Below are 13,377 nucleotides of genomic sequence, written 5' to 3'. Positions count from 1 at the left end.
CAATCTGGCATTTCCTTTCAGGACATAAAAGTACCTTCAGAAAACCAGTCCTGTGTGTCAGATGTGGGGACACTTCCCTGAGATCCTTCTGTATCCATGCTGACATCCATCACTCTAGATGCCTTCCTGGGAATATATCCCCCATTACTCATCACGTTGAACTAACACTCCATATCTTATTAGAGGCTAGCTCATACTGAGGTTTTGGGTCCTTCCAATTTTTTCACTAAAAATCATCACCACAAATACACCTTTGACGCTTTATAAGAATGATTTCCAACCTGGCCTGGCCATTATCAAGTAGAAAATCTTAGACCACATGGGACGCCTGGGTGGCTCAGTCAGTTAAGCATCTGCCTTCGGCTCAGGTCATGATCCCAGGGTCCTGGGATCGAGTTCCGCATTGGGCTCCCTGCTCAGCAGGGAGCCTGCTTCTCCCTCTTTCGCTCCCCCTGCTTGTGCTTTCTCTCTCTCAAGGAAGGAAGGAAGGAAGGAAGGAAGGGAGGGAGGGAGGAAAAGAGAGAAAGAAAGAAAGAAAATCTAAGATCACAGAGTTCTGTGGCTTGCCCCTAGAGATTCTGGTTCATTAGGTCCTAAGGAGGGGCCAGAATTTGTGTTTAATAATGCTCATGATAGGATTACTAATGATCTGTGAATTTCTGGAACCACTGTTTTGTATGATCCCAGATTTCTCCCTCTGCACAGCAACATCTGTAACCTGGAAATTACCTGTTCAACTTCTAATTAGCAGCACCTGCTCTGTGAACCACACTCTCTTCCTCTGCTTCCTTCAAGTGATAGTCATTCCCACCCAGTGGTCCCGCCAAAAACAAACAAAACACACCCAGGACACAGGTAACTCAGCAGGCACTAAAGCCTCTGGATTTGAGCAGAAAAAAATTGCTATAAACAGCTTCGTTTCTCATTATTAATCTATCTCATGTGGGGATTTCCACAGGCAGAAAGGCTCCCAAATGCCAAGAGCTGTATTTTCTTGTGGATCACTGAAACCTAATTATTAACAGACCAGTAAGCCCTACTACCAGACTTTCATACAATCAGCAGATCGCAAAGACAGTCTTGAATTACTGACTACAGAGAACAACGAAGAACTGAAAGGCAAATTCATTTCTTCACCACTGGTGAAATATAAATATAAATCTTATGCAAGGCACCACCTGCTTGCAGACAACCATTTTTAGCACCTCAGAACCCTGAGATCCACAGTGAACGCGATCACACCTGCCCGTTCCATTTCTCCCAGTGACGAAGATTTCTGCCCTACAAGCCAGTCTACCCTGACCTGCATCAAGAGTCCAGTCAGTCGGCCCCACACGCCAGCAGCACCAGCACCAAGGTTTGTGACACACAGCACATCTGATAAAAAGGAACCGACACTGAAGTTTCAAATCATAATACAAGACTGAGTTGGGCTGGGTATGTTCTGTTAGAAGCAAGTACACAGCTCTGCAGGGCGACCCTCCAGCAGCCCACCAAGGAGGTCTTCTCCACCTGCAGGAAGAACCACGGAGAGGCAGGCACCTGAGGAAGGGATTTCGCAGCCACAGAGAAGGACAAACCCATGCTTCCTCACCTGCCTGAGTCCCTTCGGCATTTTCTTTCTCTTTCCGAGGTGCTGGCAGAGATTGCGGTCATTTTCTCGATCTGAGCTGTAGTGGTGTGGGTGGCTGAGTCTGCTCTTCTTGGAATGAAAGGACAGGCCGTTGGTAAGTGCTTCTCGTTTCTTCTTGGTCAGAGGGGTCTGGCGTTTCTCCACACGTTCCTGAGGCTTAAGTGCTACATCTTTCTATAGAAAAGAAGAGAAGGAGAGGGAAGTGATGGTTATATAGGTGTCCGGGGTCACACCCAAAATACAGGCTAAATGGGGTTACAAGAAGGGAGAAGGGAAAGCAGGAAGGGCGGGGTAGGAGAATACCTAAAACTAAGAAACATGGTTCTCAATTTTTCTGAATCCCTAATGTTACCACAAAAATATCCTTTCTATTCTTGCTGGGCAGAAAAGTCAACAAAGCACAAAGCATCTGTCCATTAAAAGTGATTTCACTGCTTAGTGGCTTTCAATTTGATTCTCTGCTAGGTCCAGCGGCACAAAATGACATTCCCCAAGGAGGCTCAATACACTGACTTTCCAAGTTGGTACATCAATTATGTTCCAGAAAAGGAGTACTAAGTGCATGCATGATTTAAAAAAAAAAAAAAAAAAAAAAAAAAAGAGGCAAAAGCCTGAACATACCAGGGCCAGGTGGACGTGAGCCAGCAAGAAACTATCAATTCATATGATTAAAATGTTTCCTTAATGCATTATATATTTTTACCACAAGTTCCTCTGAGCATCCTTAATTCCCAGTTCTTTGCAAAATGTAACAACAATATTATCACCAAGATCTACAGCAACTTTTCATTTATTGCTTTGTGTGTGGCTGGGGGGGGGGGTGCGGGGGGAAGGGCAGGAGAAATGTAATGGACGTCCTGGAATAGGAAGCAGCAGCTGCAGAGACTACAGGCAGGCATTTCAGGCCACAAGATCCAGCGAGTTCTGTGCCTGCAGGCAGCTCAGCACCTACAGAAATACCAAAGGACCTGGGTCCAAAGCCTGACACAGACATCATTCATTAGGAGACCTGAAGTACACCGCTGGTAGGATATGCGTGCGTGTCTTTTGAACCCTGAGAAATGTACACATGAAGCACCGAAATTAAAAAGATTTGGCACTCAGTCATTTGTAAATGAGTGGATATGATCCCCTGGACACTGAAAATGCTCCTTCAGAGAGCCTCGCCCCCGTATAAATAAATTTTGTTTCTGTGATCCTAAATGAATGCACATGAAAACAATAAAAACTAAAAGAAAATTTTCCCTTTTTTACCCATTTTCTCCTTAAAATACCCTCTCTCTCTTTCTCTCTACCATCCTCCCTCTCCTCTTCCCCGCTCCTCCTTGATAGCCAGTAGTTCCAAAGTAGTTCTCTATCCTATCGCCTCCCAATATCCAGCACTACCCACTTGACATACATGCGGCTCCTTGAGGTCTTACCCCCAAATCAGTCATTGCCATTAGTTTGGGACCTTAAGACATTTACATCTGTTTTGCCTTGGCCTCAAAGCCCTACCTTCCACACCCCTCTCTTTTCTAGTTAAAGGACTCTTAGCAGGGCTGTCCACTTAGAAAGACCTCTCTTACAATGCAAAGCGTTGTTCTCAAGCCTTCACTTATACAAGTATCTTCTGTGCAGCCAGTATATACCAAGTACAAACTCAGCACTGTCCTATAGGTGCCGGGCAAAATAATCGTGTAGGGAAAAAATCCCCACCTCGTGGAACTTAAGATTTAGGGACAAATATTAATCAAATCACATAAATATAACATTGCAAACTGGACTATCTGCTCTAAAGGAAAGGCAAAGGGTGCTAAAATTGGGGGAAATGGTCTAGTCCAGAGGAGTAGGCTGGTGCTGAGGAGATAACTGCCATTTGACCTAGTTCTGAAAGTCTGAGCAGAGAACAGCTTGTGCCAAGACCCTGAGGCAGCTGGCAGCATGAGCCTTAAAAGAATCAGGGCACAGACTAAGTTATTGTTCATCTCAGTAACCCCAATGCTTCACATACAGAGTCAGGCAAATAACAGGTAGTGTGTATGTAGATAGATAAATAAATAAACGAGGCAACTAGTTAAAGTACCCAAACTTTTAAGCCACAATAGTGATTTGATAGTTCCCCAGGCTGGCACCAATACAGAGTGAAGCAAAGTAGAAAACTGGAAACCAAGGGACCTCGCAGGCACTGCAGAAACAAGGATCACAGCAAACAGCAAAAACCCCAGAAGAGGCGAAAGGCCTTATCCCTGGAGCAAGAAGATATCCAAAATAACAATCTCATCAGGCAAATGAGTGGCTCCTGGTCTAACTTCTAGCTGCTATCAAGGCAGATGATTTACCCTCTGCCGCTGGAGAGGCAGCTCTCCTGAGGCAAGGAGGATGTGCGGTGGCAAGTATTTCGGGGACAAGCGGAGATCGAAGTGAGTGCACAAGGCCACTGATTCCAGTCTCAGAACCTTGTACACTACGCCTAACACATGGTAAATGTTCAATAAATGTCCATCATATTTATTCCTCTGTCCAGTGTCCACCACCACAGTCAGCTACGTTAGACATTGCTCAGCTCAGACTATTCTGTGTTTAACATCATGCACAACCAAAATAGCTCTCACAAAAGGACGCTCAGGAATGATGGCAAGGCTAGCAGAAGCAGCCAGGTGGTCCCATCGTGGACCGCTTCTGTATACTATGATTAATTGTACTACTTCTTTTAAGAGTAATATATAAACTCCACAGGGTAAAAAAAAAAAAAAAAAAAAAAAAGAACTCCTCTCTTTGTCATACAACCCACCTACTGCCTGGCATATTATATATGCGTGCAGAGTATCGGATTAATAAACAAATGATACTTAATAATGTATCAACTGTGCTTTAAAAAAAAATTATGCCATTCTCTTTGGAGACCAAATCTCCTCTCATACTGAAGGTGCTCCAAAGTATATTGAAAATTATGTGCAATTCCATACAAATGTGAATTAATATTTATGAGAGTATGGTATAATTTTTTCCAAATCCATTTTATTTTCATGTAGCATATTAATCAAGGCATTCTCACCGCACCACAGAATAGCTACACAGAGCAAATGGACCCCATGCCGTGACATTAGCTTGTAAGCGACCTGCAGAAGTCTTAGCAGCAGCCATACAATCATCTTAGCTCCAATTAATATTGAGATTTTCAACTCTGGAGGGTGTTGGGTGGAGAGGAGAGAGGAAGAGAGAAAGGATCAAAGTGTGTGGAGAGGTGGTGACTTAAGAGGTAAGAAAAAAAATCAAGGTCCTTAAAAGGTTTTTATTATAGAAGAGGCTTATAGTCTCAAAGACTAGAAATTATCTTTTTTCTTTCAAAGATAACAGTTTTATTTTGAAATTGCGGCATGGACACTTTAGTATAATTCTTGAATAAACCAGGCTGCTGTTTATTCATTCTCTCTGTACACATTCACTGGCTGCTTACAATGTATAAAGTAATCATTGAACTTCTCATTGACTGTCTTAGAGGGAAAATGACAAGAACTATATGCAAAAAGAATCAAAGACAAAAAGACTGATTATAAATTACTCACCTTATAACACTCTAGAGAGTTGTGCACGTGATTACACACACAGGTATGTGTGCATTTATCTATCCACCAACCAACAACTACCAACTAATTTAAGAATTTCCTTAAACAAACTTGGGTGGTCTACAGAGCACTGCCATAATATGGGGAGGAAATTGTGTGGTTTACGAAATAATTTTTTATAATCAATGAAAAACGGTTTTCAAAGGCCAGCTAATTCATTTGTCTACCATGATAAGTGCTAGTGGTTCCCAGAGAAAATTAATGTCCATCAGAATTACCTGCAGTGCTTTTTGAAAATAAGGTGACTGTGCCCCATACTTGGCAAAGGAAGCATTTAGCAAACACGCACTGGGGGGGAAAGCAGGGAGGGCAGAAGAATAAGGAAGAGATCTGGGGGGAAAAATGTTTTAAGGCATTCATTTGACAATCAGGGAAGCAACCAAGAAAGCAAGAAAGCCAGCCCGCCAACAACAGAAGGCTGGCTGTGAAGTAAAAAGATTTAGACACATTTGCTGGCAATAGAGGGGGTAAGTGCACAAGCCATGCATAACAGATGGGAAGAGGTTTCATGAATAGTTGAAATTATGTGATTTTTAGGTCACTGGTGATGGAGAGCAGGGTCACAGCAGCACACATGCGGAGAGGCTCCAAGACGGACTATTTCCTTTAACACCCAGGCTTCTTCAAAATAGGTGATCTTGCTCTTGACTTCCCTTTCTCGCAAATTATCATCTCTCACCAAAGGCTTCCTCTGCCACTCCTGAATTTCAAAATGAGATGGTTCAGTGCCGTGCAGACCAGGGGAGAGCAACGAACTGCAGATGAAGCACTCTCTCAGCAGCGGGGCTGCGTCTGCTGATTGCAGATGAAGCCAGAGACAACAGAAAATGAAGGCACAATTTGCCTGCCTTGCATGAAATAGGTTTCAGAAACAGAGTCTCCATCTGATTTTCTCAACCCAACTAATCTGAGAGCAGCCCATCGTTTACAAAGCATCTACAGCGTGGGTGTCTGCCTGTGCCCCTGTGGACATCCACGTGGGAGCGAGGGGTGCAAGTGACAACCTCTGTAAGGTACTTGATCTCAGGGACGTGCAGGGAAATAACAAAGAAGCCAGGAGAAATGAGAAAAAGCACTTTTGCCCGTCTCCATCAAAAGGCATTCATGGCCGTGTGCGGTCATTTGAGCTTGTCGTGTGCTTTGTTGGTGTATTTTATGGCATTTGTACTTATTTTGGAATGGTTTCACCAACACTGATTCCATCTCTTCCCTGAAGTGCAGAAGTGAAAGCGTTTACAGAGATAGTAAGAAGTGAAAAATAAGGAAAGAAGCAAGACACACAGCTCTTTTAAAACTTAACTCTGTGGATATATTAACACCGGCCCCTATTCTGGACTTTGGAACAAATGGGACTTATGAATGGACCTTCAGAACCTAAACTTTTTAGTAAGGACAGGAGACTGTGTGTAGGAATTTACAAACAAAATAACCACTACAGCATTCAAAAAAAAAAAAAAATTAATTCCTCACGTTCACATCTTCGAAAAACAAAACTGAAAATACTGCTGGCACTACTATGTGCCAGACACTCTGCCACCTGCTAGAAATACCTAAGAAAGGATCCCTGACCCCAGGCTGTTTAGTGGGGGTACAGGAGACAAATCAATGAGCTGTTACAGTAAAGTGGGTGAAGTGAGGAGCCACAAAGGTGCTCCTTTCTGCCGCCTTTCACACTGCATTACAACTGCAGCCCAGTATCGCCATGAAGACAGAGAAGCAGATCAGTGGAACAAAACACAGTAGAGAAACAGACCCACATGTACATGGACAACTGGTGTTCAGCAAAAGCACAAAAGCAATTCTGTGAAGAAATCATCTTTTTAACAAATATTGATAAAGTGTATATATATACGTGAAAAATAATTTTGATTTGTATCTCAGTCTAATTAGAAAAACTAAAAATGTATCATAAACCTAAACGTAGAACCCAGAACTATACAACTCCCAGAAGAAAAGAGGAGAAAACATTTGTGACCTTGGTAGTTTAGAAAAGATTTCTTAGACATGACGCCAAAAGCACAATCCATAAAAGAACAAAGTGATAAATTAGTCCTCATCAAAAATTAAAATTTCTGCTCTTCAAAAGACACTGTTAAGAAAATGAAGAGACAAGTCACAGAATGGAAAACTATCTGCAAAGTGTACATAGCTGAGAAAAGTTTTGTATCCAGGTTATACTTTTAAAAGCCCTCAAAACTACATAAAAAGAAAACAACGAACCCAGTGTTTTAAACAGTGGAAAAAAAAAAAAAGATTTGAACAGTTAACTAAAGAAGATATATGGGTGGCAAGTAATAGGTGAAAAGATGCTTAACATCAGTAGTCACCAGAGAAATGCAAATTAAACCCACACTGAGATGCCACCATCTACCTAGGAGAATGGCTAACACGGAAAAGTCTCACCACACCAGCTGCAGACAGGGATGGGGAAGAATGTTCACACACTGATGGGGGGAATGAAAAATGGTACTGCCACTTTGGAAAACAGTTTGGCCATTTCCTTAAAAGTTCAAAGTAGACCCACGATATGATCTAACCATTCTGTGCCTACGTATCTCTCCCCCCAAAAATGAAAGCACATTTCCACAAAAAGATCTGTGTAAGAATGTTCCTATCAGCTTTGTTACAGCTTAAAACTGGAAACAACTCAAATACACATCAACAGATGAATAAGGGGCGCCTGGGTGGCTCAGTCATTAAGCATCTGCCTTCGGCTCAGGGCGTGATCCCAGGGTCCTGGGATCGAGCCCCACGTCAGGCTCCTCCGCTGGGAGCCTGCTTCTTCCTCTCCCACTCCCCCTGCTTGTGTTCCCTCTCTCGCTGGCTGTCTCCCTCTCTGTCAAATAAATAAATAAAATCTTAAAAAAAAAAAAAAACACAGATGAATGAACCATTCCATGGAATACTAGCAATGAAAAAGAATAGCCTCCTGATACATGACGACTTGACTCAATCTCAAAATAATTACGCTAAGTTAGAGAAATGAGTCACAAAAGAGTATTTTGTATGATTTATTTACAAAATCTAACAAACAAATCAGTAGTGATAGGAAGTAGATCAGTGGTTCCCTTCAAGGGGCAGGAAGAGATTATACACAGACATGAGGAAACATTTGGGGTGAAACTGTTCACTGCCTTGATCATGACAATGTTTTCATGGGTGTACACATATGTGAAAACTTATCAAATCTTATACTTTCAATCCATGCAGTTCACACCTCAATAAGGCTGTTTAAAAAAGAAACGGCAACCCCTGCCATCATGCACAACGGGCACCTCACCATCACCAATACCTGGATGGCATTCAGCATCCATCCAAAGGAACTCATCTTTCAGATTCCTGAAACAAAGGGATGGCCACACTGTGGAAAGTCTGGTGTTAGCCCGTGACAGGGCCATGAAGTTTCCACTGCGGAAAATTCAGCTGTGGACACTAAAACGTCAGCCAGACTGAGCAGTGCCAACTTCACATCATTTTCAGTGCCAAGGTGGAGCTCACGGTGTGGCTTTTTTCTGCACTTCTAACAGTCAATTCTCAGTTATTTGGAGGCTAACCTTTGGTCAAGTTTTCGTAGCTTTCTTTCAAGTGCCCTGGTTAGGTGTTTGGCCACATCCCCTCTCATGAACACTTGAATCAAAAAGCAAAGAAAGAAAACATAAATACATTTTTACTGTTCCTACCTGTTAAAAAAAAAAAAAAACTAAAGCAGCTTCTTGCAATATATTTAATACATGATGATGCACAGGACAGAAGGGAATCCACATGGAGAGAGGAAAAATGGTTTAAAAAAAAGAGACTAAGTACAGACAAATTCAGGAAATTAAAACACTTGTCAAAGGTGTGGTGCCATTGTCAGAGGTGAGGAGTCAAAAAAAAAAAAAGAGGGAGAGAGAGAGAAGAAAAGAAAAGAAAAAAAAAAAAGAGCCACTTGAGAAGCTCTCCTAAATTCAGTTATGGGATGAGATCACAACCACCAGCTTAAGTGAGATTTTTGCACACTCTGTGAATTGAAAACGTCCCAGCAGCCTCTCATTCCCATAGATAATTGAGAGTTGGCTGCTGTTAGACCTTAACACTCTCAAAGTGGTTGAGTCCCTGGCAACTAGATGCTATTGCTTAAAACAGTTTAGGCTCTTAGCCCTGAAGGATTCCTAAAATTGGATTACAGTCCCTCCAGATAATCTGAGAAATACAGCATGACGAAAAGGAAACCTTAAAAAAAAATTTTTTAACTCCCCCATAACAGCAACATTCTAAAAGCTGAGCACAGCATGACTCAGGCAGAAAATCTCATCAGAGAAGGCTTAAGGGCGATAATGTACACAAAGAGTGAGCCCCAAAAGGGGAAGGGAACCACACAACAGAGAAAAGCATAATGGAAGCCAGTAGAGAAAGTGCGCCTGCCACACAATCCTCAGGCCTTTCCAAGGGCCGGAGTCTGGTCTGCTACTCCGAAGAGGCACACAAATTTCTGTTGCTTTTTGATCCACTCCAACCTGATCCACTGTGGTCACACACACATATGAGAGGATGTGTAATTCTAATGATAGCCCTTCTAATTAGCCATTACTCATTTTTTTACTAGACACTCTATGCACAAAATGGGGAAAGGGTTCATTAATGTTCACGTGGCAAAATAATCAGTAATCGGGGCCTCCTTGCAATACTCAGGGTTAGCTACACAGGGACGGATGAAGGCTAGGACTCCCTCGTCATCCCTGAACTCCCTGAAGAGAATATAACACGTGGCACATAGTAGGTGGGTTCTGAACAATGAAGTGGAGAAATGAGGACACCATGGATGTTTCTCTCACTCTAGAGGCTGTCCCACCAGGCTATGAATCGTACTATGCCTCTTCTCCTTTCTCAGATCATCACCCAAAAACTTCCAAACTTACTATCGAATGATATCCCCTCAGCACATCATGGTGAGACCATCACCACTCCCCTGTACACTAAAAAGGGGCTGAGCAGATGCCTCCAACAATACAGATCACCTTATTAAGTCCAAGAGAAGACAAAACAATAAAGGGGGCTGACTGGCAAAATGTCACGTCTTGCTTTGTGGCTTCATATGAAGGTCAAATGACCATTTACCAGGTCTTAATACCTCCTGCTCTCAGAAAGATCAAGTGGTTGACACCATTATCCAGATATTCCAGACAAGGAGCCTGACTGGCCAGTGAAAACCTCTTCTTACCCAGATATTAGATTCAAATTAGTAAAAAGGCACAGACTTTGCTCTTCTTACCTCAACATGTTCCTAACTTCTCTCCCCCAGGTATTCACATACTACCACATCTTCATTTTAAATGACCACTGTGTCTAGAAATACGCAGCAATTAGCTTACTGATACTGTAGTAGTGACCGTCGGCTGTAAGTGTTGAACGGTTACTTCCCAGGCCTGGAGGAGTCCTGCGAAGGACAGGTATTCCAGCTTTCACGTGGGAACTGACCTTCTCTGGGCTTGCATTACCATCATAAAGGGCAAAGCAGAGGAGACGATATATGCACCAGAAATCCAACTTGTGGTATGGATGGATATCTGGCCCTACGAGGATCTTTCATTTACTTAGGAAAAGATGCAATGTATCCATTCATCTCACTTTTCCAGCAGAGTGAAATGAAATTAACCACAGGAGAAACAGAGAAATAAAGACTGGGATTCTGAGTCATGGAAGGGTCCTCCATTCCTCTCCGCCATGCTTTACCAGTTCTGATCCTCGAGCTTTCCCGTCATCTTCCCCAGAAGAGAAAAAACAAACTCTTGATGTGACATCAGAATCTTTTAAAGGGGGACGAAAGGAGAGACCACTAATAGGTCCTTCCAGCTCTCGCTCCTAAGAAGTCAAATCTAAACAAAACAAAACAAAACGTCAAAGCTGCATTAATGGCAGCAGGGAACACCTTGGTATTTGCTTTAGTTGGGGCTGTGCCGTTTTAGAAGCAGGGGTGGCACATTCTGTCCACTCAGCAGACAGGAAACAATTTTATGAAAGGTAATTTAATGTTTAGGATTATTCGGTGACAGGAAAAGCGACTTCTGGCAAAATTCATGTTATGTGGTTCTGAATACAAATACAGTGTCGTACAGCATATTGGGAAGGGTACATGGATGAGAGACAGTCCCTTTATGGCTCAAGTTTTCAAGTGATTCAGATAGGTTTCTAAAGAACTATGAAATAATTATTACTTGAGTAATAATTCTCTAACTTTCTCCCATCTTCCCAGCAACTGCAGTCAACTCCCCACTGGAGATGAATAGGCATTCCTTCGTTTACAGAGTGGTGATGCAGAGATCCAACACGGACACACGCACGTCGACCTTCTCGTACTCCAGGAATCATCGTTACGCCCTTTCTCAAACTAATTTTAATTGAAAGGGCAGAAACCAATCTACTTCAACATATATAAATTTAGCGTCCTCCATGGGATGATGTCTTAGGTTCCATCAACCTCTCTAATGTTATTATCCCGGGAGACTATTTTATCACATATAAAATGTTCAACCAGTGTAGCTTAGAGCTCATTGATCCACTGGAAGTTTCTCTTCCACACCATATTTTCACTTTCTGAAGGAGGAAGCTGAGGATTGGTAAAGCTACTCTCATGCCCTAACACCAAGTCATTATAACCTTATTTTGTGTCTGGGTTATGACCTTTTGTTTGAAAAAAATTTTATATTATGGCTTAGTATGATCTCATTATAAAAGTCTCCTCACCTCCACGTCCCCTCCAAAGCATAATTAGGGAAAGGCTATACACCTCTTACGTCAAATATCTGAACTCTTTCAGAAAGGATTCAAATCAGCAATAAAAATCTTTACAGAAATAAAAGCCTTGGCTTTTTCTCTAAAACTGACAATCTTCCCCATTTTATTTCAGGGGTGAAAAGTGGCAGAGAATGACGCCTTTCTGACCTTAAAAAATACAAAGCTACACAAACGTTTCAGACCCTGAATCCTACATGTTCTGCCTGTGTGGGTAAATAAGTATTAATGGATAATGATAACAGCTATAAATACCCACAGGTGTGAAATGTAGAAATTCCTGTTTAGCGCCTACTGCAAACACTCTGTCACTAAATAAGACACATATACGGGTTGCATGGAAAATTTCGCCGAGTCTTGGAGCTTGTTCACACAGCTCAAGCCTATGAATCTGCACACTCTCTTCCTCATCACCCCTAGTCTTCCATTTCGGGTTTTATCCAAAAAGATTTTCTTTGCTTTAGCATCATATGGGTAAAAATAAACAGAACAATCCTGCGGGTTTGCAGAGAGCATAGAAAAGTGCATTAGATGTACCCACTGACCTGAGACACAGACTAAATAAACTCCTCAAGCTATTTCTGCAATGAGAATAAATTAGACCCTACAATTACAGCTGAAGGAAGAAAAGAGGCTGTCCTTTCTGTTGGCTACTGTACTGACCTGACAGATGAAAGGTGGTGCCCATTTGCATAAGGGAATCAGATGCTAATTCTGAGGCAACTCTGTCATGCAAAGAGGTCCAGATGTTTACCCAGCTTCTCAAACAAGCCACAGGCTTGTCGCCCTAACAAAGCTTCCTATAGATAGATTAGTGATGTTTAGGTACTTATTGGGTCTATCAGATTTGATAATGGAATCAATCTCTTCCTTTAGAAGCTCTGGGTTAATGGCAAAGTTTATTAAACTGCAGGCAGTCATTCAGAAAAGATCAATAGAGACATGATTACAGAGTAACCAGAGGATTAAACATGAGATTTATCACAAAATTAAACTGAATTAAATGTTCTCTGATAGCACTTGAAATGCTGTCGATACCTTTAACTCATAATCTAGGCTTTCTGTGTTTACCTAATAAGCAATAGGGATGTCTGATTTGAGAAGACGACTGCTATATAAAAACATAAGCCACAGAGATTTGCTGAAAGCACTGAGAGTCCCTCCTGAACATGTTCTCCCATTTTTAAGCAGCAGCATTTTAATTTATCTGTAAGAGCTGTCCGCAGTTCACTCCACAGCGTTTTGAGTCACTAAGTGCATATCCCGTCCCTCCATCCCTAACACAAGCCTGTACGTGGCCCATCGGCACATAACTACGGATCTGTCTGCAGATGACACACTTTCAACAATTTCCTTCTCTCTCAC

The 13,377-nt window shown here is 42.1% G+C and overlaps 1 protein-coding gene and 1 long non-coding RNA gene across 9 annotated transcripts in view; one reads left to right on the top strand and one right to left on the bottom strand.

Moving 5' to 3' along the window:
* Positions 1-13,377, bottom strand: part of AUTS2 (activator of transcription and developmental regulator AUTS2) — a 1,104,184-nt gene that overhangs the window by 833,719 nt on the left and 257,088 nt on the right. For all 4 annotated transcript variants that reach the window (XM_087868306.1, XM_045786143.2, XM_087868320.1 and 1 more), the window contains exon 2: positions 1,595-1,807. In XM_087868306.1, the coding sequence (XP_087724432.1) occupies positions 1,595-1,807 (213 nt within the window). The remainder of the gene's footprint in view (positions 1-1,594; positions 1,808-13,377) is intronic.
* The window catches only part of LOC148110479 (uncharacterized), a 29,082-nt gene continuing 17,345 nt past the window's right edge, over positions 1,641-13,377 (top strand). For 3 of the 5 annotated variants that reach the window (XR_015726985.1, XR_015726982.1, XR_015726984.1), the window contains exon 1: positions 1,662-1,727. This is a non-coding gene — a long non-coding RNA (uncharacterized LOC148110479). Of the gene's footprint in view, positions 1,728-2,098; positions 4,382-11,473; positions 13,375-13,377 lie in introns of those variants that run through there. The other 2 variants (XR_015726983.1, XR_015726987.1) reach the window with 2 other exon arrangements.

This window comes from Ursus americanus, chromosome 2 (genome assembly GCF_024610735.1).
Source record: "Ursus americanus isolate L20-20 chromosome 2, mUrsAme1.1.p, whole genome shotgun sequence".
In the NCBI taxonomy this organism is placed as follows: Eukaryota; Metazoa; Chordata; class Mammalia; order Carnivora; family Ursidae; genus Ursus; species Ursus americanus.
Note: the sequence above shows the minus strand (reverse complement) of the source record. Positions and strands in the feature narration are given on the sequence as shown.